Below are 23,412 nucleotides of genomic sequence, written 5' to 3'. Positions count from 1 at the left end.
ATGCATTGAAGCAAACTTGTATCTTGAATTTTTGGTCTATGTAGTAATTACCATGGAATTAAAACTTTTAAAACTTTTTAATTCAGAGAATTCTTTAGTGCTCTGGTTTATTTTAAACAGTGGTCCTTGAGTTTCCCAAGACCTACTCTTAAAGGATATAATATGCCCGTGACAGTGAATTTAAAAATCCTTCTGCCCTAATGGAATGGCTTCTAACCTGCTAAGCAAGGGTATAAGCACTACAGTTTCTGTGATAGTTTTACAACTTTTTCCTTACTTTGTGATCTTAGAATGCAAACTATGTGTTCATTGGTCCATGCTATAGGATTTGGCTACATGATCTGTAATGTTCCTTCCAGCTTAAAATTCTGCTGAAATATTTCTCTCTGTGTCACTCATTAAGAGGAGAATGTGACAGTTCTTTAAAAATCAAATATGGGAATGAATTACCTTAGAAAATTTCAGGCAGTGTCCAGTCTAGTTCTTTCTGTGCTGAAAGAAGGATTTGTTTATGTAACATAATATGTTACTGTTGGGGATAAAACTTTTGAGAATTGGGAGAATGGGTATGAGTCATTAGCTATTTGTGAGACCTGTGATTTTAACTATAGTAAAATAATTAGAAGGGTGTGTGCTTAAATTAACATATGGAGCCTTACAAGTTCAATGATCTATTCAGTTGTTTCTTCTCACCTGTAGTGTAATTTTTTTATTTTAATATTCTCCCTACAGATGTTCTCACCATTTAACACACTACCTTTAATTTTATGCTGTCTTTTTGTCGCTTTTTCACCACTAGCTCTTTGCATCATCTTCTAAATAAGTAAGAAGTCAGGCTGAAATTTCCTGCTTCCTTGCCCTTTGGGTCCTTAGAATTACTACCACCTTTTCTATACTTGCATAGTAAATAATTGATTTGAAAGGACAAAACTAGCATGGAGAAAACAGCCATTTTGCTGTTGGTGGCAAGAAATGAAGTCTGAGCAGATGACAAGGCAGTTCTTTTTGTGTCACCATCATTATCATCATCATCAGAGCGCTGTCATTTCTTGAGCACTTACTATATGCCAGATTAAGCACTTTGTCAAGTCTTTGAATACCTTATCTGAAAAACTCTATGAGGATAAGTATCTTCTGTAATATACACAAGGAATTGGAACTTCAGGGAAGTTAAGTAATTTTCTAATCTGACAGCTATTAAATAGCAGTGCTCCATTAATCATATTCCGAAGTAGTGTTGGAAATGTATTCCAATGCATTTCCAACACTACTAGATCTTCAGTATGTTCAGTAAAATAGGATTTCATGATCAAATAAGTTTGAAAGTGTTTCTATTTCTCCTTTTGGAGATTCAACACATAATCAGCATATTTAAGGCTCCAAAAAGTCCTGCGATCTCTAGGACTATCTTATTAACTTACTAATGTTGTTTCTTTAGAAAATTTACATTTCTGTGCTCTTCCCCAGCACTCAATTTGGCAAGTTTCTCTTTATGTGCTTAGAAGCTAACAATGTACTCTACATTGCATCAGTGTTTTTTAAGTTGAAATGGAAACAATTTTAGTTATTAGGCTCAATGAAATGTGATTATACCACCACTTTTCATTTTGTGTTTATCCTTAGGAGGTTTTCAGAAATTATTTGAAGTGGTTTTCCTTCCAAAGACTCCTATCCAGGACAGCTTGGTACAATGAAAATACATTGGCCTGGGCTCAAGGAACCTGCTGTTGATTCCTGACTTCGCACGTACTAGGCGTGTGGGTTTCTGCTCTCGGTCCTATACAGGGACACCATGAGGGGAAGAACTCTGTGGCAAATCATCATGGCTCCTAATTGTCTATATTTTCTCTCTTCTTTTTCTTATTATACTATCTTCTATATGTATTGTTTCTCGAAGTTAATTCTTTTAGTAGCATAATTTCATCAACCTGGTATTGAGGAATAAGATCAGATGTGATCCCAGAACAACACAGTTCAGTGATCTGTAGTCACCTGAGTCTTCAGGTAATCAACCATATTTGCTACCCAGAAGCATCAAAAAGATCAGTAAGGCCCAGAGCAACTTTACCTCTTACTGTTACTTTTTGACATTTTCCACAAGAAATGTCTTTACAGCCCTTTGATGCACTGTAGTTTCCTGTTCTAGCTAAGTATCTTTTTTTCAGATTAGAAGCAAGTAAGAGCTCAAGACTGGTAGAGCTTTACAGGTTTTTCAGTTCCCAATGGGAAGTCCATATGTGTTGTTACCAACCTGGTAAGCTGTAAGTCAGAATGGTATCAGACAAAACATCAAATCTTGCTCTCTTATACAGCTGGTACAATGCCTGGTACGTTGCAGATATTTAAGCGGGGCTCAGCCTACCTATTTCTTCGTTAAAAAAATATTAATTTTGAGATGTAGCATGTTACGGGGTGAGGGTGGTTGCATCAATTGAGAAATCAGAAGATTCAAGCACTGTTGCCTGCTGTCTCTGTAATTTTAAGTATACTAAATTTTATCAGGGAGTTAATGTGACCCACAGTACTGTGCTTAAGAACACAAGTTTTGGAATTGAACCCCTGTCACACATCCCTTGACTATCAGCAATGAACCAGGCATTGTATACTCCTGAAAAGATCCAGCTGTCATCTGAACTTGTATTATTTGCTGAATACCCATTCCCTAACATTGTAGCCTACTGTGTTAATTAGAAAAATCCATAGTTAACTTTCTGAATTCTCAATATGGAAGTTTTGGATTAGTGCAAATATAGTAAGAATGTGAAGACAAGTTTACTTACTTCCTTTCCATTTTCTAAAGTATTTGGAAAGTCAGTCTAAATATGCATATTTTTAATGTATATTTTTATTTATTCCTAGGCCTATCATGGTCACCATCAAGCACTGGAAGTGTTGGTACAGTCTTTGTTAGATCTTGATGTAAGGAACAGTAGTGGAAGGACCCCTTTAGATCTTGCAGCATTTAAAGGCCATGTTGAATGTGTGGATGTACTCATTAATCAGGGAGCTTCAATCTTAGTAAAGGATTACATTTTGAAGAGAACACCTATACATGCTGCAGGTATGCCACATATTATACACATTTTATTTACACCCCATCTAATTTTCTTTTTCAATTTGTAGTATATAATATTTGTGGTAATTGTCTTAACAATTTGACTTTAGATTGTAGAATGATTATATTCTCAGGGAGAAGCCAACAGCAAGATTATAGTCATTAAAAAATCATTATTTGCCTTAGAAATTAGATTTATGTAACACTCTTATTTCTGAAATAGTTATCAACAGAATAATATTTTTTCCTTCCTTCTGATGGAAGTTATTTTGGATTGGTACATGCTTTCATTAAACAATTGCTATGCATTGTGACTTTCTGTACCAGTGTACTGCAATAAACATTTGTTCGGACAAGATTTATAGAGCACTAGTTTATGCAAGAACTACTCCATGATGTGACTTTGTCATATTACAGATGTGTGAAAAATGCAAAGATCTGTAACTAAGTCATGATGACTTGGTACTAGCTATATACCACTATATATATACCAGATGCAGACTCACAAGTACTTTACAGAAAGTACTACTAGGTAGTGAAACAAATACCAGGCAGTGTTCATTTCAAATAACCAGTACTGTTAACAACTGAAGAAAGAAATCCTACCCAAATATTTTTTTCATCACCCAATAAGACTATCTTTGTGTGATTAGATTAATTTCACTTAGTCTCTTTTTATAAAGTGATCCCTAAGAATGCATTTGGATATAGGTCTTAGACTTTATTTCTAGTCCTTTGGGGAACTTGCATCCTGCCTTTAGGAAACTGGCTAATAGCCTTTCAGAAACTATCAGGTATTCAACAGAGTTCAGAGACAAATATTTTAGTGATGGATTAACAACCTTAATAAACATTTGTATGTAAACTGCTATATGGTGTGAATAAGAGTTCTAAATTCTATCATGTTCTATCTTATTCTGAAAAAGAGTGAAGTTATGTATCAGTCCACAGCTAGAAAAATTACATTGTGACCACAGGTCATTTGCAGAGCTAATTTTATGGAGTGTTTTTTTTCACTCCACGAAATTAGCTAACATACTAACCAGTCTCAGAAGTGGTTAACAAATGCCATACAGTCTGGCTTCCCTGTACATGTGCTGTTAGTGCCTATCAATTCAATAAATGCAAGCCTTAGTTCTTCTATAAAGCCTTTCAAATTTGGGCATCTGCTAAGGAACATCTTATTATTCATAAGTCATGAAAAGATCACTCTTCCTGGAGGTCAATAATATTTTCCCACAGTGTCGTTATGTTTGATGTTTTGGATATTGAACTTAGATGACAGAAAAACTCTTCAATAGCTGCTGTACACTGAGGGTAAGTGAATTGATTAAAAAAAAAAGAGAGAAGAGTCAAATAAGATCTCCTTGGACTACCCCCAAGTGGTATGACACTGTTATTGATTACTAAGTTGTGAGAGCTGCTGGCAGAGCATTTTATATTAGGCACCCAGCTTGCTTTCACTAGTATAGTAATCTCTCAATTAGGAAGAATGGTGATAGACATTCCTTTCTGCATCATTGTGTGGTTTATGTATTTCTTTAAACTTTATCATATAATGGGCAGGATCTGAATTTACTAGAAGATATAATTTATCTTAAAAGCTTATTGTTTTCTTTAGGCCACTTCTACTTGTACCGTTGCCAATTTTATGTACTTGAACACATAAATGCATTCTTTGATATAACATATTTTTCTTTTATTGTGTACGTATCCATTGGAATTCTTTCAGCTATAATTAATAGAGTATCTAACTAAAAATACCTTAAATGTTATGGGGAGTCTCTCACATAAAATGTCCAGAGATAGACTCAGCTCCAGGGTTGGTTGATTTAGCATTGGTACCAGAGCTCTGGATCAGATTCTCCATTATTTGCTTGCCTTGGCACTCATGTTGCAGGATGACTGCTATTTCTTTATAGAATCATACCCAAAATCAGGGAAGAAAGGGGACTTTTTATTGTCAAAGATAAAAACAATTCCCAGAAGTTCTCAAGACTACTTTTCATCTCAGTGCTCAGAACTGGCCCATGTGTTCACCTTTGTAACCATTTGCTAGTATATGGTAGTGGGTTGCTGTGATTGACTTAGTCTAATCGTGGCTGGAAGCTGGCCACCCTCCTTGACCACATTGCCACCACCAGAGACCTGAATAAAGTGAGCCTTCTGTTAGCAAGGCAGATGATAAACATGGCTGCTGGGTAGGCAGCCTACATGCCTGCTGTGATTCGCCATGAGAAATTTATATGTGTATATACTTAACTTTATCACCAAAGGCGGTAGAAATCTTCTTTGTTGTACTTTTAGACATTTTTCTTTCTTGCATACTAAACTGAGTGAAACTCTTCAAAAATTATATTCTGGAAAATGTACTTTAAATGGACTTTTAAATTTTATCATTAATTATAATTACTGAAATTTTTAAATTTAACTTTACAGCAACAAATGGTCATTCAGAATGCCTACGGCTATTAATAGGAAATGCAGAACCACAGAATGCAGTAGATATTCAAGATGGAAATGGACAGTAAGTTTCACTAATTTTTAAGTAGTTTTTAGGATGTTTGTTAATCTTCATACTCTTACCCCTGTAAGTAGTAAAACTGTCAGAGTGCATAACTGAGTAACATCAACTGTCGTTTTTTTTGTTTTGTTTTGTTTTTTTAATCTAAATGTACTTTAAAGTTGTATCACAAGGCATCTGTAGAAAACAGGCCATCATACTGTTTGTCATTCATAGAGTGGAGTTGTAAGTGGTAGCACTGAACCAATTCATGTTGTTGCTTAGGACTCCTCTGATGCTGTCTGTTCTCAATGGGCACACAGACTGTGTTTACTCACTACTGAACAAAGGAGCAAATGTAGATGCCAAAGATAAATGGGGGCGGACAGCATTGCATAGAGGGGTAAGTGGAAATGTTCCCATTTCTTTTCAAGAAGCTCTTATGACCACTCATTACCAGAACTGAACTAGGCTATGTTATTTTTCTTCATTAAATTTTTACCTAATAACATTTACTATTTCTTTTGGTATCTTACTTTTGAACCCCAATTTTGAACACTACACAGCTCAAATTAATCCAGAGAACAATAATGTTGGGACAGATTTTTAAAACCCTAAAGCATTGAGTAGAATTATGTTAATTTGACTTTTTACAGTTTTCTCAGCTATTTTCTTAATACATTTTTGTGTTAACCTTTTCACCTTTGAAATGCCATTCTTTTCATTGACTTTTTAGTTCTATCACTCTTTTTGATATAAAGTTGCTGCTTTAACTGAATTTTTTGAACCGCTTTCAATAAAAATACTGTTTTACTCAGAAAATGATAAAATGAAGAAATTCAACATGGCTGTAATGGGGGGGGATATGGTAAATACAGACTTCAAAAATTTTGAATTATCTATAGTTGACTTGTAGTGCCTAGCAAGCAATTTTTTTTTTCTTTCAGGCAGTTACAGGCCATGAAGAATGTGTAGATGCATTACTTCAACATGGTGCTAAGTGCTTACTTCGGGATAGCAGGGGCCGGACACCCATACACTTGTCAGCTGCCTGTGGACACATTGGTGTTCTTGGAGCCCTTTTGCAGTCAGCAGCATCTGTGGATGCAAATCCAGCCACAGTAGACAATCATGGATATACGGCACTTCACTGGGCTTGCTACAACGGTTAAGTATACAGATACAGACTTACATTAGATGCCTATTGTGTGCTGAGCAGAGACAACTAACAATAATACATTAGAATACTAATAAGATAGGCTTATATATATATGTATAAAAAACATACTTAAAGTTTAAGGTTAGTAGCAAGCCTTGGACATTGTTCTCTTTAGTTATATCTCACTACATTACTTGTGCTAAAGCCAAGATACTAGTTGTCAAAGATGTTTTTGAGATAAGTCGTGACTAAGTTTGAAATTTTTCACAGCTTTGCTTTAATAAGTATTTTTCATTTTCGAGAGGCTTTTGTAATATTATCTCCAGTGTCTTTCACATAGTATGTTTGTATTTAGATAAATTCCTTTACTTTAAGTGCACTTATATTGGGACAAAAAGAAAAAGGTAGGAGAAATGAAGTACATTACATTCCAAACTGAAATCCAGGTAGGTTTTCTGAGCACATCACAAGATAATATCCTTATATCGACACTAACATGCGTGTTCAGTGTTTTAAAGGAATAAAAATCCTAGTAGATCATAGAAGTAGAAATTTTGATGAGTTAACTTAAATGGTTAAAACAGACTCATTTTTAGCTTCCTAAAGGCTCACAGTCACAGTTATTCATTCTACAACTCACCAAAGGTCATTCAAAGAACATAAAGCTAATTTTAAGGTATGGATGTTAAAAATGGAGTTTGGCTTATGAAAGAGTCACTAATTAAAATAGTTTAATGAAACATGTTGAGATATGTTAATTTTTCCAAGTGTAGGACCATAGATTTGATCATCTTAGGAAACACTCAGGTACATTATGTACAGTTTAAGTATCATGCCTGTCAAAGTTTGGGCTTAGGACTCTAGTGGGGAATTGAGGGTTTTTAAAATTTGTTTTGAATTTCAGTGTAACATTAATGTTTATATTAGTTGTGACAGCATATCTACAAAACTGTAGCTCCTTATTTTAACAACTTTACCTCAAAATGTATAAAAAATATAGATTGTCCCTTTATATAACTAGCCACTCAATTAAAAAGAAAATGATATAATTATCTGTACTAAAATTTACCTGTCTTGCCAGAGAGTAGAGGTTTGCTCTCTTTCTGCTTCATGGGTCTTTCACTGGAAGCTATTATGGCATGTAATATTGTTAGGTTGTGGTGAAGGAGGAGAAATCTGAATCTTGCAAAATTATAGTTTAATTAAATGTTTTCCATAATTATTTTTCAGGTACATTATTTCAATTTTCATATAATCCTTGTGTCAGGGTTAGGAGTTCCATTCTTTTGCTGTGAGAAAATTTTGGGCTCTTGAGGATTGCTTTGATTTCTTTTGGCCATGCTTCAACTCTTAAGTACTGATGGTACCATTAAAAGTTTGAATAGATTGATGTATTGCTAGTTCAAAAGATTTAATTTAATCTATTTCATTTTTACTACCTCAGATCTTTAACCATAATGGTTTTGAAAACTGTAAAATCTTTTGACTTCTCTCTTTTTTTCTTTTCAGCTCATTAGAATTGGTACTTAATTAGCATGTGAAGTAGCCAAAGATTAGTCCTAAGTCAGAGAAAATATTGTATTTTGCTTTTGAAATTTGGTTTGTTTTTGAAATATGATTTGACATTTATAAGGGAATCCTGAAACATCTAATTTAAAAGTGGGAAAACATCCGTAAATATGAATTTGGTTTATAAAAGAAGTCAGTTAGATAAAGCTGCTTTGAAGCAAAGATTATTACTGCTTATATATGTCAGTGAAAATTACTTATTAGACAAATTATGCAATAAGGGTATTTTTTCTCAGAAAAGGTAGAACATTTTGTTGTAAATATTCAGCAGTATCTGTCTTTTGGAGAGTTGCTTTTATAACATTTCTTATCAGGTCTCTATGAAAAGCATTGTTTCCTTGAAGTGAGTTCTTACTCTGTCACTGCTTAATTTAGACTCTTAGCACGTTTTGTACAAGAGACCAAATTTTACACAAACTTACTTGCCTGGTTGCATTTAGAAATCACAACAGATGTGTTTAATTTCCCAGTTGTTGCAAAATTGTGATTCTTAATTGAACTGGAAGGAATTAAATGTGTTAGCTAAATATGCAATAAGAGACTCTATAGGTAGTCTAAAATTAATACCTAGTTTTAGGCAAAAGCCTGTTTTAATAAATTTGGCATTCTGAGAGCAGAATATGTAAAAGGGTTTTACTTTGGTAATTATTGTGCAGCTAGAAAAAAAATGGGAAGCAGTCCAACAAAACAGGAAACAGCTTTTCTCTCAAATGATGACCGAGTTTTAGAAAAGAACTGGCATTCCGCACTAAGCTTCAAAATTTTAGTGTATGTAGTCATTCAGTCACAGAACTTAAGAATAGATATTTGGTCCTCTTTTAAAACATTATCAATTTTTATGAAGCTCTAAGCATCCTCAGACTATCCCTCCCAGACATGAAGAGACCACTTTATAACATTGTCTTTCATAAACTGGAATACAGAATGATGAGATTGTCAGCTTAATATCATCCAGTAGTGGACTGCTGGAGGTAATCAAAAGACCTAAGAGTCCACCTTTTCTCAGACTGTACTCTGCTAAGATAGTCATTCTCAAACCTCTCAGTCTCAGGATCCCTTCACACTCTTAACTTATTGTGAACCCCAAAGAACTTTTGTTTATGTGGGTTATAGCATTTGATACTGACTGTATTCAAAATTACAACTGGGAAATTTAAAAATAATTATTAATTTATTTTAAAATGATAAACTCATTACATGTTAACATTTTTATGAAAAATAACTATTTAAAAAATTTTAGTGAGAAATTTAATGACTGGCTTAAAATAAGATTTTTGGATTTTCATATCCATATCTGCATTCTTATCATCTCAGGATTCCCCAGACCATGCCTTGGAAACTGCTATACCAGGAAAATGGAAGGCTGTTACGTTAAATCAATATTGGACAACTTTCCATTGCTATTTCTTTGTAATGAGTTTAACATTCAGAGAGATGGGATAAAAGCAACATTTTAACTCAGAACTATTTGCATTTTGGGCCAGATAATTCTTTGTTGTGAGAAACTGTCTTGTGCATTGCAAAACACGTTTAATAGCATACCTGGCCTCTACCCTCTAGATGCCAATAGCACCCTACTGCCATTTGTGATAAGCAAAAATGTCTCTACACATTGCCAAATGTCCCCTGAGTGGCAAAATCACCCTAATTCTGAACCACTGGGTTAAGGAAAAGAAATGACAAAAAATAGAATGTGATTATAGGTTTCCTAAAAGTTTCTTTTCCTAGTAAAAGCAGTTATAAAGATTAAAAAAGAAAACATAGCATCACTTTCTTAGCCAAAATGAAACTATGAAAATAAGGAAACTATGTATGAATCCTTTGTGTTCCTAAAGCAGATCCCAAGTAACTAAGAATAAAAGAAGCTGTATGATACTAGAATAAAAATTTAAGAAAAAAAAGTGTACAACACAAACAGTGAACCCTAATGTAAACTATGGACTGTGGTATAGTTATTATAATATTGTTCCATCAGTTGTAACAAAAGTACCTCACTACTGCAAAATGTTAATAATAGGGAAAACTGCGTGTACGGGGGGTATATGGGAAGTCTCTATTTTCTGCATGTTTTTTCTGTAAACCTACAGCTTCTCTAATTAAAAACAAAACAAAACAAACGGAAAAAAGCAACAAGTATATCCACAACAGTTAGTACAGCAACTGTATTTTACTAAAAACCTAGCTTTGAAAATTAGATTAAGAAAATCTGAGATCTGAATTTTTTCTTTTTCAAAGTTGCTATTAAAAACTGTTGACCTGATGACTATTGGTAGTCAGTATACCTATCCATTAACATATCAACCAGAATGCTTCATTGTCACGTTGTTGACAATATCACAAAGGAAAAAAAAAAATAGCAATTACTAGAAATCCATGATTAAAGAGCTTAGATCATTTATGATACATTCTGATACAGTGAAATTCTTTGAAGCATTTAATAATAAGATATTTGTGTTGTTATGGAAGGATATATATAGTTGATTAAGTGAAAAGCAAGTTGCAGAACAAAATAATCTCATTTGTATATAAATTATCATAAGAAGCTACTTCAAATCTTGAGATTGTGCTTTAGATTCCGGAGCTCCTAAAACTATGATGTTTATGAGTCCTTTGAACTGGTTTTAATATATGATTTTTTGTTTACTTATTTAGGTCATGAGACTTGTGTAGAACTTCTTTTAGAACAGGAAGTTTTCCAGAAGATGGAAGGAAATGCCTTCAGTCCATTGCATTGTGCCGTGTAAGTAAAACTAGAATGAATCAAATTTGGTTTGAGTATTTAAGAAATACCCCCCTGCTTGAGGGTGACCACCTTGTTACTTCACACAGGATAAATGACAATGAAGGTGCTGCTGAGATGTTAATTGATACGCTAGGTGCCAGCATTGTGAACTCTACAGATTCAAAAGGAAGGTAGGAATTCAACTATATAGGAAATAGTTTTACTTTCAAAAGGAAAAAAAAATTTTCACTACTAGCCTACTTGTGTGAGATTTTACAGAGAACCCATCATTAATGAAAAGTTGGTTTCTTATATTTGCAAGTATAAATTTTTATAAAACCTTATTTTTGCATTATTCAAGGGAGTTTCTGTTTATTTATGATTTTTAGCCAATCTTCCTCCCTTTTAAAACTATTTTGAAACCTAAAGATTTTCCGTTTTTTTAAGACGTACCTTTGTTACCCAAAGATTCTTGCTAATAGAGTTAACAGTTCTCTAAAAGGAATAGAGTGAAGGCTAGAAGAGAGCCCAGTGGTTGTAATAGATGTCAGTATTAGGGTCAGGATTTATTTCTTTCAAAATTTCCTTTAATGGTATAATGTTGTTTTAGCAATTTTATAGTTTATCTTTATGTTATACTAGTTCTAGTTTAATTAAGGCCTTTTATATTATCAAAAGCACAAATTTCTGTGGCAGAAATTAGTAAACTCCATTAAACCTGTTTCTTTGCAGGCAGTGGCTAGCCTAATATATCCCTTGAAAATTGCTTGTCATAAATTAAAGCAGTAATTTTTTCTAGGGTATATAGCATTCAGATTTAGTCATGTATTTCAGTTTCTCTGTATTGCAGAACTCCTCTGCATGCAGCCGCCTTCACAGACCACGTCGAGTGTTTACAGCTGCTGCTCAGCCATAACGCTCAAGTCAATTCTGTGGACTCTTCTGGGAAAACACCTCTCATGATGGCTGCAGAAAATGGACAAACAAATACAGTTGGTAAATAAACTACTTAAGGATTTCTTCAGATAGATACATACATACACACACACACACACGTTTATATATTTTATACATGTGGCCTATGTATAACTGAGATCCCAAGCCTTGTGACTCTTATTCATTGTGTTTTCCACTAGGTATCTCACCACTCCTGGGATTTAAAGCCTTTTTACTCTATGTTTTAGTTTCCTAGGCTGCTCAAGCAAATACCATGCAATGGGTTGGCTTAAATAATAAGAAGTTATTAGCTTACAGTTTTGATAACTAAAAGAAAGTCCAAATCAAGGCGTCATCAAGGCAATGCTTTCTCCTTGAAGACTTTGGCATTCTGGGACTGGCTGCTGGTGATCCTTGGTCCTTAGTTTGTCACATGGCAAGGCCCATGGCAGCATCTCCTCATCTCTCCTTTCTCTTGTGGGTTCCGTTGAGTTCAGCTCTGGCTGCTTTCTCTGTGGCTATCTCTTTCTGTCTGAATTTCATTCCACTCATAAAGGACTCCAGTAATAGGGATAAGAACCATCCTGATTGAGGTTGGTCCATACCTTAACTGAAGTAATCTCATCAAAAGTTCCTACTTACAATGGGTTCACACTCACAGGAGTGATTAAGTTTAAGAACATATTTTTCTGAAGTACATACGGCTTCAAACCACCACACGTGCCTACAACCCACTTTTTCACTTAGGGCCACAATGTTTTCATTTGCCCTTCTTGATTGAATAGTCTCTTTTGTAGCAAGGCAGTTTCGCTTAGTGGTTAAGAATACTGGCTCTGGAGTCAGACTGCCTGAAAGTGAGTCCTAGATCTGCAAGCTAAGTGACCTTATTCCTTAGTTTCTTCATTTGTAAAGTGAGAAAAATAATAGTATCTATTTTGCAGAGTTACCGTGAGGGTTAAATAAGTTAATATAAGCAGTATTTGGCATTTAGTAAGCACTCAGGAAATAAATGTTAGTTGCCTACATGATAAAATTATTCTATAGAGCTATATGACAATATAATATATATGTTATATATTAAAATATTTTTCTTGCACTTAAGTTCTTGCTGGAGAGATGTTTTTGCTTTGTATTTTCATTTCTTTATAGTGATGTAATTGGCAAGCTGAGAAACATGTTCGTAAACATAAGAATTGATGTGCTTTTTCCTCCTAGAGATGCTGGTTAGCAGTGCTAGTGCAGATCTGACTTTACAAGATAACAGTAAAAACACCGCCCTCCATTTGGCTTGCAGCAAGGTGTGTACACATTTTCAGGATGTGTTTTCATTGTTATTATCAATAGTAGAGTTAAAAGTTTTTCCGTTTCACTGAAATTTACAAAGTTATGGACCAAACCTTTCTAATGATCACTGACATCAGGTTTCTTGATCAAAAACATTGACTTGTTAGGACCATAGTGTATAAAAGTCTCCAGTAAGCAAAAGTAAATTTTGGAACACAAAGCTAAACATAATTATTGTTTTTTTTAATCTTAATTCTTCTTGTTCTTTCCCCCTTCTCCCACCTTACCAACACGTGTTTGGGCAAACTACTTAAGGTTTTAGCCAAGAAAATTCCTGGAATATGTATGGTGTTGTACATATTGTATGGACTAGAGTTGGGTGTGTTAGTGTATAAATTTATGTTTAATGGTGATCAGGTGTTATTCACTATAATTTTAGGGTCATGAAACTAGTGCCTTGTTAATACTGGAGAAGATAACAGATAGAAACCTCATCAATGCAACCAATGCAGCCTTGCAAACGTGAGTACTTCACTGCCTAGTATAAATAATTGTGACCTATAGTTATAAAAATGGTAAATGGGCTTATTTGTTTTTTACATTCGACTTTGAAATAAGTCTCATTAGTCATAGAAACAGTTGTAAAGAACAGTTTTTACAGCTGACAGTCTCATTTCTAAAATCATCATGATCAAGTCATGTTACTAAAAAAGTTTATGAATTGAAACTTTACTAGGACATTAGAAAAAATGTTTTTCCCCCTCAGTCAATTTATGTGCATAATTTTCTGAAGGAAAGTAGTACTACTCTCTGTATTTTATGAAAACAAAATGGAATAGGGCATTTTGACAGTAGCAGTAAATAAGGTAAGATGCTTCATATGTGTCTGTAAGCTAAAGAAGTTTAAGAAAAAATCCAGTTCTCAATCATGTGAGCAGCCAGCCTCCAGGTCACTGACATAGTTAACTCATCAGTATTGCCTGTCGTTCTCTCCCTGTTTCCATTTGCTTTTCCACTTTCAAACTTGGTAAAAAGAGAGAAATCTTAGAATACTGGTTCCCAGCCATGGGGCCTGTAAGCTGTTTTCAAAGTCTACTAGAATTTGTGCTATTGCGATTTACAGTTTTTATTGTATATTCTGTGGATTTGTTAACCTCATTTCTTCAAACACAGCAATTCTTAAGAATGCGGTATGTTGAATTGGTGAAATCTGTAAACATTGAATCTTAGAGGCAGAACAAGAGTTTGGGGATCTTGGGAATTTGCTGGTGGGGCCCAATTCTGAGTTTATAACACATTGTTAAGGTGTGGCGGCACACTGCACAGAGGTTCTGCTGCTTTCACCAGTCTTCATTGCTGTTAGGTCTGGATGCCTCAGGTTTTCACAACTTGGCAAAAATGCTCTGACAACCAGATGTGTGTTTGTGTCTCTGTGTCTGTTTGCATATATGTGTACATATATATATAATTTTTTCCCCTAGACCTCTGCATGTTGCTGCCCGAAATGGGCTAACAATGGTGGTTCAGGAACTTTTGGGGAAAGGAGCAAGTGTGCTTGCAGTAGATGAAAATGGTAAGTAGGTTCTTTGTTCTCTTTTCTCAGTCTACATTTTAGAAGACGCTTTTTTCTTTTAATGTTCCATATTTGAAGTAAATTTTTAAATATTTTTTATTGGTCGAAGAGGAGCACTGAAATTAATATTGAACAGAAGTTATTTTGTGGCAAAGGGAATAGGGCAAAGAGAAACAGGAAAAGTCCATATAAAAGATGAACAGAGAGACTCATGAATTCCAGTATCATCTGTTAAACCAAAGTTTGTTTACGGTTTACCGTCTTTGTTTATCTTAGTAGACAAAGAATTCATTCTTCCAACAAATGTTTATCAAGGCCTTAAGTGCCATTTTTTTTTATCTTCATTTTATTGAGATATATTCGCATACCATGCAGTCATACAAAACAAATCGTACATTCGATTGTTCACAGTACCATTACATAGTTGTACATTCATCACCTAAATCAATCCCTGACACCTTCATTAGCACACACACAAAAATAACAAGAATAATAATTAAAGTGAAAAAGAGCAATTGAAGTAAAAAAGAACACTGGGTACCTTTGTCTGTTTGTTTGTTTGTTTCCTTCCCCTGTTTTTCTACTCATCCATCCATAAACTAGACAAAGTGGAGTGTGGTCTTTATGGCTTTCCCAATCCCATTGTCACCCCTCATAAGCTACATTATTATACAGTTGTGTTCGAGATTCATGGGTTCTGGGTTGTAGTTTGATAGTTTCAGGTATCCACCACCAGCTACCCCAATTCTTTAGAACCTAAAAAGGGTTGTCTAAATTGTGCATAAGAGTGCCCACCAGAGTGACCTCTCGGCTCCTTTTGGAATCTCTCTGCCACTGAAGCTTATTTCATTTCCATTCACATCCCCCTTTTGGTCAAGAAGATGTTCTCCATCCCACGATGCCGGGTCTACATTCCTCCCCGGGAGTCATATTCCGCGTTGCCAGGGAGATTCACTCCCCTGGGTGTCTGATCCCACATAGCGGGGAGGGCAGTGATTTCACCTTTCAAGTTGGCTTAGCTAGAGAGAGAGGAGTGCCATTTTCTTATCTAAAGCCAGCCCTTATACTCATGCACTAGATCTTGTCCACTTTTGCCTACTTGACAATATCACTTTTAGCAGTTCTTCCCTTTTGTGTCCTGAAATAATATTTGCTCTTTCTAGATTATTCCCAGAGTATACAAACATTATTTCTCTTTATCTTAAAAAAACCCTTTATTCCTACTACCCTGCCAGCTATTGCCATATTTCTCTGTTCCTTTTTGCAGCAAAACTATTCAAGAGTTGACTGTTACTGCTGTTCCCAGTTCTTCTCTCATTCTCTCTTAAATCCTCTCCAGTAAGGCCTTTGTTCCCACCACCCAGCAAAATACTCATCAAGGTCACCAGTGGCCTCCACAATATTGAGAGTCGGTTCAATTCTCTCACTTGACCTGTATTATTTGGCACAACTGATGTATTTTCTTTACTAGGCTTTCAGGACCCCACACTTTCTTGATTTTCCTCTTACCTTATTAGTTATTCCTTGTCAGTTTCTTTTGCAGAGTTTCTCCCTCTTTCCCCAACTTCCTAATAACATCGGAGGATAGGACTCAGTCCTTGCTTCTTTTTTCTTTCCTGATCTATATTCACACTCTAGGCAAGCTTATCCAGTTTGTTAGTTGTAAATACTACCTATATTCTAGATTTCCCAAATTTATATCTCCAGCCCAGACCTCTCATATTCTCCAGACTTGTATCTCCACCTGCCTAACTGACAACTTCACATGGATATCTAATGAACAGCTCCAGCCTGTCACATCCAGACTGAACTGCTGATTTTCTTATTTCCCACAGTTGTCTCGTTCTCACTCAGTGGCAGTTCCCATCCTTGTGGTTGCTCAGGGCCAAAACCCTAGAGTCGTCCTTAACTTCTCTCACACACACTGAGCATACAATCTGTGTGTAATATTGATTCCATCTCCAAAGTATGTCCAAAATCTGACTTTTTTTCTCCTCCACCACTACCACCCTGGTCTAAATCCTTTTAAAATATGTGAAATACATTATTCCTCTGAATCTTAGGTTACTCATAGTCCTTATAATGACCTACAAGGCCCTCCATGATATATTCCCCACTCTGTGACCTCTCTGACCTCATTTCCCTTTTCTCATTCCTTTCTGCATGCCAGTCCCTACACACCAGGGATATGTGTGCATTGTTGTCTTTGTTCTGGCCAGTCCTCTGCCTAGAACACTCTGACCCCGAGCATTATTTGACTAAATCCTTCACCTGTTTCATCTCTTAGCTCAAATTTCACATTCTTGATGAAGCTTCACTCCCCTGTTTATAATACAGCTTGCTGTGATCCCCTCCCTCATCATTCTCAGTCCTTCTTTACCTGTTCTATGCTCTCTTTTATCCAGAGAGCTTATCTTCTGGCATACTTATATGTTTCTGTTAAAATTTTTGTGTGTTTCCCCCACCAGAATAAATATAAAATCCATAAGAACAGGGATCTTTGTCAGTTGCATTCACTGATGTAACCTAAGTGCTTAGAAGAGTGCCTGCCACATAGTGGGTGCTCAGTGAACATTTGTTGAATGAGTGATTGTGTTGAATGAGTCGTTAAGGACGACTCTAAGTTCTGAAGATGGAAGGATTCTGAGATGACATGGTTCGTAGTTGAGTATAAACAGGCAGTTAGGTTGCACTTGAAATAGTTTCACTGGAGTAAACCTACACTGTGAGAGCACGTAAGAGGATCTTCAAACCCTGTCTTTTCCTGATCAGGAAAGGTATCCCCAAAAAGTGACTTGTAAGCCAAAATCTAAAGAACAAGTAGAAGGTGGGGAGGGAGCTTTCTAAACAGAAGGTAGCATACTAAAATACTGCAACTACTGTATATTTGCAGTACAGTGGATTGCAAATATTAAGTTAGGCTGTCCAGAGTCCTTTGAATCAAGCAGCAGTGGATTTATGCATTAGGAAAATAGCATTTATTCTAAAGGGGAACAAGTCTAGAATAGGGAAATAACTTAAGAGCTGGGGGAGCGAATTAAGATAAAAACTTTGTGGATGAAAAGATATAGACAGTTTCTAGAAATCTTAAGATGGTAGATTCATTTGGACTTGGTGAAAGAGTAAGGTATGGTGAAGGAGTGAGGAAGTTACATGCCAGCCAACTGGCTTGGAGAGCTGTGTGGATAGATTTGCCATTGATTGAAAAAAGGAATGTAGGAGGAAGAACTGGGTTCATTTTGTGACATGAGAAAAATTCATTGCAACATCCAACTAAACAATTGTATATATGGATTATGACTAAACATAGAGATTTGGGAATCATCAGCATATGTGGCATTAAAATCCATGAAAGCGGTGACATCACGCATCAAGACAAATTCAGTCTCATCGAGGTTTAAAATAAATTTTTATTATCAATATGTTACATTTATGAAAATATAGCTACTATATAGATTAAAATTAGGAGCCTAAATTGGTAATAACCCATGTAAGATACCTGGCCACATGTGAGACTGTATCAATAGCTAACACTTGCTTATAGGCAAGTCTGTGTTGATCAGTTTTGAGATTTTATATATCTGAGTTAGCCCTTGTAAGAAATGGAAGGAATGATAAAAGACCATAATGAAGGTCACTAGTGACCTGGGTATCTTCTAAATACTTGTACAGTGTGAAACTAATAATCATGGTACCATATATACTGATCTCATTTTATAATTGATTCTAGACTTCAAAATAGTGAGAGTTATAAATTGCTCCAGTAACAACAGGGGTTGAAGATTGATTGGTCTCTGTAGTCTTAAGTAGAAAGTAGGGGCCAGAATATCCAGGCCCTCATATTCACTTTAAGAATGGAGTCAAGTGATACTTCAATGGGATTTCTGGAGGAGGTAGAACATATTGTATTTACATAGGGTGGACAAGACCCTTGTTCTCAAGGAGTTTGCTTCTCTTGCATTTCTCTTTAGCTGACCTTACCGAATCCAAGCAGAGGAGAGGAGCCTTTGGATGGTCATATTCTGACTAGGAAACATTCCTTAGGCACTCTTCACTCCCCATCCCTGTTCTCATCTTAGGCATCATGGCCTGTCTGATGAGTTGCTCTGCTTGTCTGCAGCCACAGTAGCAGGCACATTTCAGATCTTCTGAAGAGCCCTTCAAAGAAATGTGGGCAGTGACACACTCTTCTAGTCACTAAGCAAAAATATGAACATGCTTTACCCACTCTGGCCAAGCTTGCAAGGGCATCAGCTGTTCCCCTTTAACCCTTTACAAAATAGGAAATTTATGAAGAAAAAAGACATTATCTTTGCTTTCTCAAGGCTAATAGCATGGATGAAAATAGAAAATATATAGGAGAACTGGAAAAACCAAATTCCCATTAAGAAAATGGGTAACTTCACTGTGGTATAATCATGTGATGGAATATTACATAACAATGAAAAGGAACAGACTATAGCTATATACAACAGCAAGGTTGAATTTCACATACATAATGTTAAGCAAAGAAGCCAGATAGGAAAGAATGCAGACTGTATGATTCCATTTATAGTAAGTTCCAAAAAAAAAGTCAAAACTAGAGTGTCTGTGAATACAAGTAGAAAGAAAAGCAAGGCTATGATTGCAGCATAAGTCAGGACAGTACTTAACTTTGTGGAAGAGGAAAGGGTTAGTGATTGGGTAGGGTACATGGGGAGCTTCTGATATGCTGATAATATTCTCTTTCTTGACCTGAATGGTGGTCACACAAATTTTTTGTGGTAAATCATTCAGCTGTTTAAAAAACAAATGTGTTTTTTATAAAGAAATGCATGTATGTTTGTGAGAGTTAAAACATGAGTAAATGTAATGACAGGGAAAACAGTGTCTAGATGTGCAAAAACAGTGAAGCTGTAGACTAAAATATAGTCATTTGCTGCTAAATATGTTACTGGTTTCACATGGCTTAAAATAATGAAGTTCCATACAGTATAATCAAAACTTGGCATCACACACAGTGTTCTCACAATCTTCTCTCCCACTCTGTTCTCAAGATTGGCCTTGTACCAACTGAGGTACCAAATGCTGCCTTCCTCTGCTGTATTGATACTTTGTCGGGTCTTATGGTTAAGGTCAGTCTTCTGCTAAAAAAGGGAGTCCTTAGAAAGAAAACATTTGTCTTGACTTAAGAATTTTAAAAGTTCACCTGTATAATTTATCCACTGTTTTTCTTCAGTGGACTTATTTGACTGTGACTCCAAAAGAAAAGTTAAATTGACAGCCATGTATCATTCAACATGTGTTTTTTTGAGCACCTACTCAGAGCCTCATCATGAATCTGCAGACATTTTGATTTCTCATTATGTAAGGATTTGTATAACTGATTTAACAGTAAGCCTTTGCTCACCATTCTCAATATTTGCCAATCTGTGTTTTTTTTCCTACATTCTAGGCCAATATCTCCTATGAATTCAGAAGGAGGTAGTATAGATAAGTTGTGAAGTCTTGGGGAAATCCTCCATCTCTGGGCCTCAGTTTCCTCTTCTGTAATCTCAGGAAATTTTACTTTTAAATTTTATCTTTAATTCTAGGATATACCCCAGCTTTGGCCTGTGCTCCAAATAAGGACGTGGCTGATTGCCTGGCTCTCATTTTGGCCACCATGATGCCTGTCTCATCAAATAGCCCTTTATCATCGCTAACTTTCAATGCCATTAACCGTTACACCAACACCTCAAAAACAGTCAGCTTTGAAGCCTTGCCCATCATGAGGAATGAACCTAGCTCCTATTGCAGTTTCAACAACATTGGTGGGGAACAGGAGTATTTATACACCGATGTGGATGAGCTCAACGACTCTGATTCCGAGACCTACTAAGAGGCTGAGCCGGAGGTCCAAAGAGGGAGTTCTAACACTAAAACTTCAAACTGTGCTTTTTCAGGGAAATGGCACATTCTTATTCACATACAAATTTGAACTAAAAGGAAAGATCATAAAGTGAGTGAATATAAGAGATGTGATGACATTCAGAAGAAGAATTTTAAAGGCAAGTTTTGCAAAAGGAGCTTCTAGAATCTTGAAATAGACTTGAGCAGAGCAAAATACTTTGATGTAAAATTGTAATTTGGTTTTGCAGTGCCAGGAATAATTTGGGACACTGTGCACCTCAATCTGCTTACACAAGCAACACTTGTAAAAGAAGAGATAAGGACACTAGATTTAAATTTTATCTAATTAAACTACAACTGAATTTAAAGGCAATAAACATTTGGTACAGTAGGCATTATGTGCACAGCAAATTGCCAAAGGACCAAATAACTTAAAGGCTTTTAAAATAAAATGCCATTTTGTGGAAACTGGAGAAGGTGAAATGAGACATTATTTAAACCAAACTAATGTTTCTGAAAAACTGAAGCTAAGATTTGGTTTTAAATGTTGATTTTTTAAAAGAAAACATCCAAAAGCCTTCCATTACAGTATTAAACCATGAAAGAAAGCAGATGTATTTTTACATTTTTTTGTTTTACATAAAAATTTTAAAATTCCAACTTTTATAATGTTAGAATTGAAAACCAGCTGACTGGGTGCAGTCAGGGTGAAAATACTTGTGACAGACATGAGATGGGTTGGGGTGGGGCTGTTGCCCAGTTTTGAATGGCTTGGGTTTAAAATTGAGCTATTTTTGTTTAAAAATGTAAAGAATTTCCTAGAAGAACAAAATCTCATGGAAATCAGAAAGATTATTTTCACCCTATTGCAGCAGAATTGGTCCTCAGGAGTGGAGTTTTCAACCTCACTACGTTGGATGGTACACCTTTTTCATATGTTATTTTTGTGCCTCCACAGCGGGTCAGGAGGTTTTTCGTTGTTGATGTTGATCGAGTTAGGAAAAGTGAAGAATCAAAATGAAAAAAAAATCCCTTGTTATTCATAAGTCTTGGAAGGCATTTCTATCTTGGGCAACATTTAGATCCTGTTCAGATTTAAATTTTGTTTGCAGCATGCTACTATTTGGAAAAGAAGCAATTGCCTACAGAATTGGAAGACTGCCTTTCAAATAACAAAATAAAGAGAGGGAAAAGGCTGACATTTTGGCTTTTAAGTAACAGTTTATATGGTTCTGCTTTTACTGTAATTGTCACTTTTCCAGGGAAAGTGATATCATACATGTAGGGGGTCTTATAGGTCTGGGTAAATTTGCATAAATTGCAACAAAATGATATCCAATTTCAATTTATCCTTTTTGTATTGTGAAACTGGAAACTTTATGACATTGTAAATTAGCAGCTGGTTTTTCTGAATATAAAGTGTGAAAACACAGAACAGTATTTTGATCTATTTGATAATTTTGTGGGTTTTTTTGAAGAATTAATGAGCATGTACATAGAAATAGTGACTGCTTGAATACTGTATTTACTTGCACTCTTTCAGTACATCAAGATTCCTGTATATTTTAGAGTATAATAAAACACAGATGTGAATTGTATTTAATGAATAATGTATTTGTATCTGCATATTATCTAAAAACTTCAAAGTTTCTAGGGCATTGACTAGTAGATTTTAAGGATTTTTTCTGAGATATTTACAGAATTATAACTGTAATCCTCCATCTTTTCTTTATAATATGAAAAAGTCATATGAACCCTTCCTAATTATTAGTGGTAGGAAGGTTAATATGCATTTTAAAGACAGTGAACTACATTTTCTATTGTACCTTTTAAAACAAACAAACAAAAAAAAACACCTCAAGAGGATTCTAAAAGTATACATATGTGTGCTTTCTCTTTCCTTTTAGGAATTCTCCTCTGAATTCCCTGAGGGAATTTTCTAGAATCTTAGAATTGAAAGATACCTGAGGTTCATCCAGTATAGCCTCTTAAGAAATTCAGGAGTCCCCTTCCACAAGGGTGATCTTTCCACCTTGAACACTTCCAGTGACTCTACCTCACCAAGCAGTCCATTCAGTTGTTGAACAGCTCTGACTGTTAGAAAGGTCTTCTTTAGATGGAGTTGAAGCCTCCCTTCCGGTAACTTTTGTCCTTGGGCCCAGGTCTGTCCTCCAAAAGAACTCAGAGAGTGTTGGAAGGATGGATCTCACACCCTCTGCCATGTCTTCTCTGTTATGGGCAGTGTGACTCATCTGCTGAAGTGATTTCCAGAAGGACTTCTTAGACACACTGTTAGATTTCCCACATCTAATGAAATCCAAGGTGTACCTATAAAGTAACAAACTGTTTTTAATTTATCGTGACACATACCAGGACTTATCCTGATACGTAAATTATGCTGTTACTGAAAACATTTGGGAGGTAGTTCTTATGATTGCTAGCCCACTAGGAAAATTATTTCATTGCTTTATAATCACATCTTGCCATAGTCTGTCCCCCAGCTTGATCACCTACCTCCTTTGGTCTGCAGCTGATAAGAGGAAATTCCGAAGTATGCTCCCAAATAGTATTTGAACAACATTAATGTCAGGGTACGTATATGAGCTTGAGTGAACACAGCATCGCAGTAAGTTCCTTTATTGTTACACCTTGTATGTCAAAAGTACCCAGGCCCTGCTCTGTAGAAAACTGCTACCAGTGTTTTTTATCCTCACACGGAATAGAAAAGCCCGGTTGCTTT

The 23,412-nt window shown here is 35.6% G+C and overlaps 1 protein-coding gene across 7 annotated transcripts in view; it reads left to right on the top strand.

Annotated features, from left to right (window-relative positions):
• The window catches only part of ANKRD28 (ankyrin repeat domain 28), a 224,628-nt gene extending 202,358 nt beyond the window's left edge, over nt 1-22,270 (top strand). For 5 of the 7 annotated variants that reach the window (XM_037845373.1, XM_037845379.1, XM_037845365.1 and 2 more), the window contains 11 exons: nt 2,860-3,061; nt 5,495-5,582; nt 5,844-5,961; nt 6,506-6,725; nt 10,939-11,026; nt 11,116-11,199; nt 11,859-12,004; nt 13,160-13,242; nt 13,668-13,750; nt 14,710-14,801; nt 20,375-20,661. In XM_037845373.1, the coding sequence (XP_037701301.1) occupies nt 2,860-3,061; nt 5,495-5,582; nt 5,844-5,961; nt 6,506-6,725; nt 10,939-11,026; nt 11,116-11,199; nt 11,859-12,004; nt 13,160-13,242; nt 13,668-13,750; nt 14,710-14,801; nt 20,375-20,661 (1,491 nt within the window). Of the gene's footprint in view, nt 1-2,859; nt 3,062-5,494; nt 5,583-5,843; nt 5,962-6,505; nt 6,726-10,938; nt 11,027-11,115; nt 11,200-11,858; nt 12,005-13,159; nt 13,243-13,667; nt 13,755-14,709; nt 14,802-20,374 lie in introns of those variants that run through there. The other 2 variants (XM_037845359.1, XM_037845387.1) reach the window with 2 other exon arrangements.
• Nucleotides 22,271-23,412: the final 1,142 nt, after the last annotated feature.

The sequence above is a fragment of the Choloepus didactylus genome, chromosome 1 (genome assembly GCF_015220235.1).
Source record: "Choloepus didactylus isolate mChoDid1 chromosome 1, mChoDid1.pri, whole genome shotgun sequence".
NCBI lineage: Eukaryota > Metazoa > Chordata > Mammalia > Pilosa > Megalonychidae > Choloepus > Choloepus didactylus.
The sequence above is the reverse complement of the archived record's forward strand: the minus strand, read 5'-3'. Positions and strand labels throughout refer to the sequence as shown.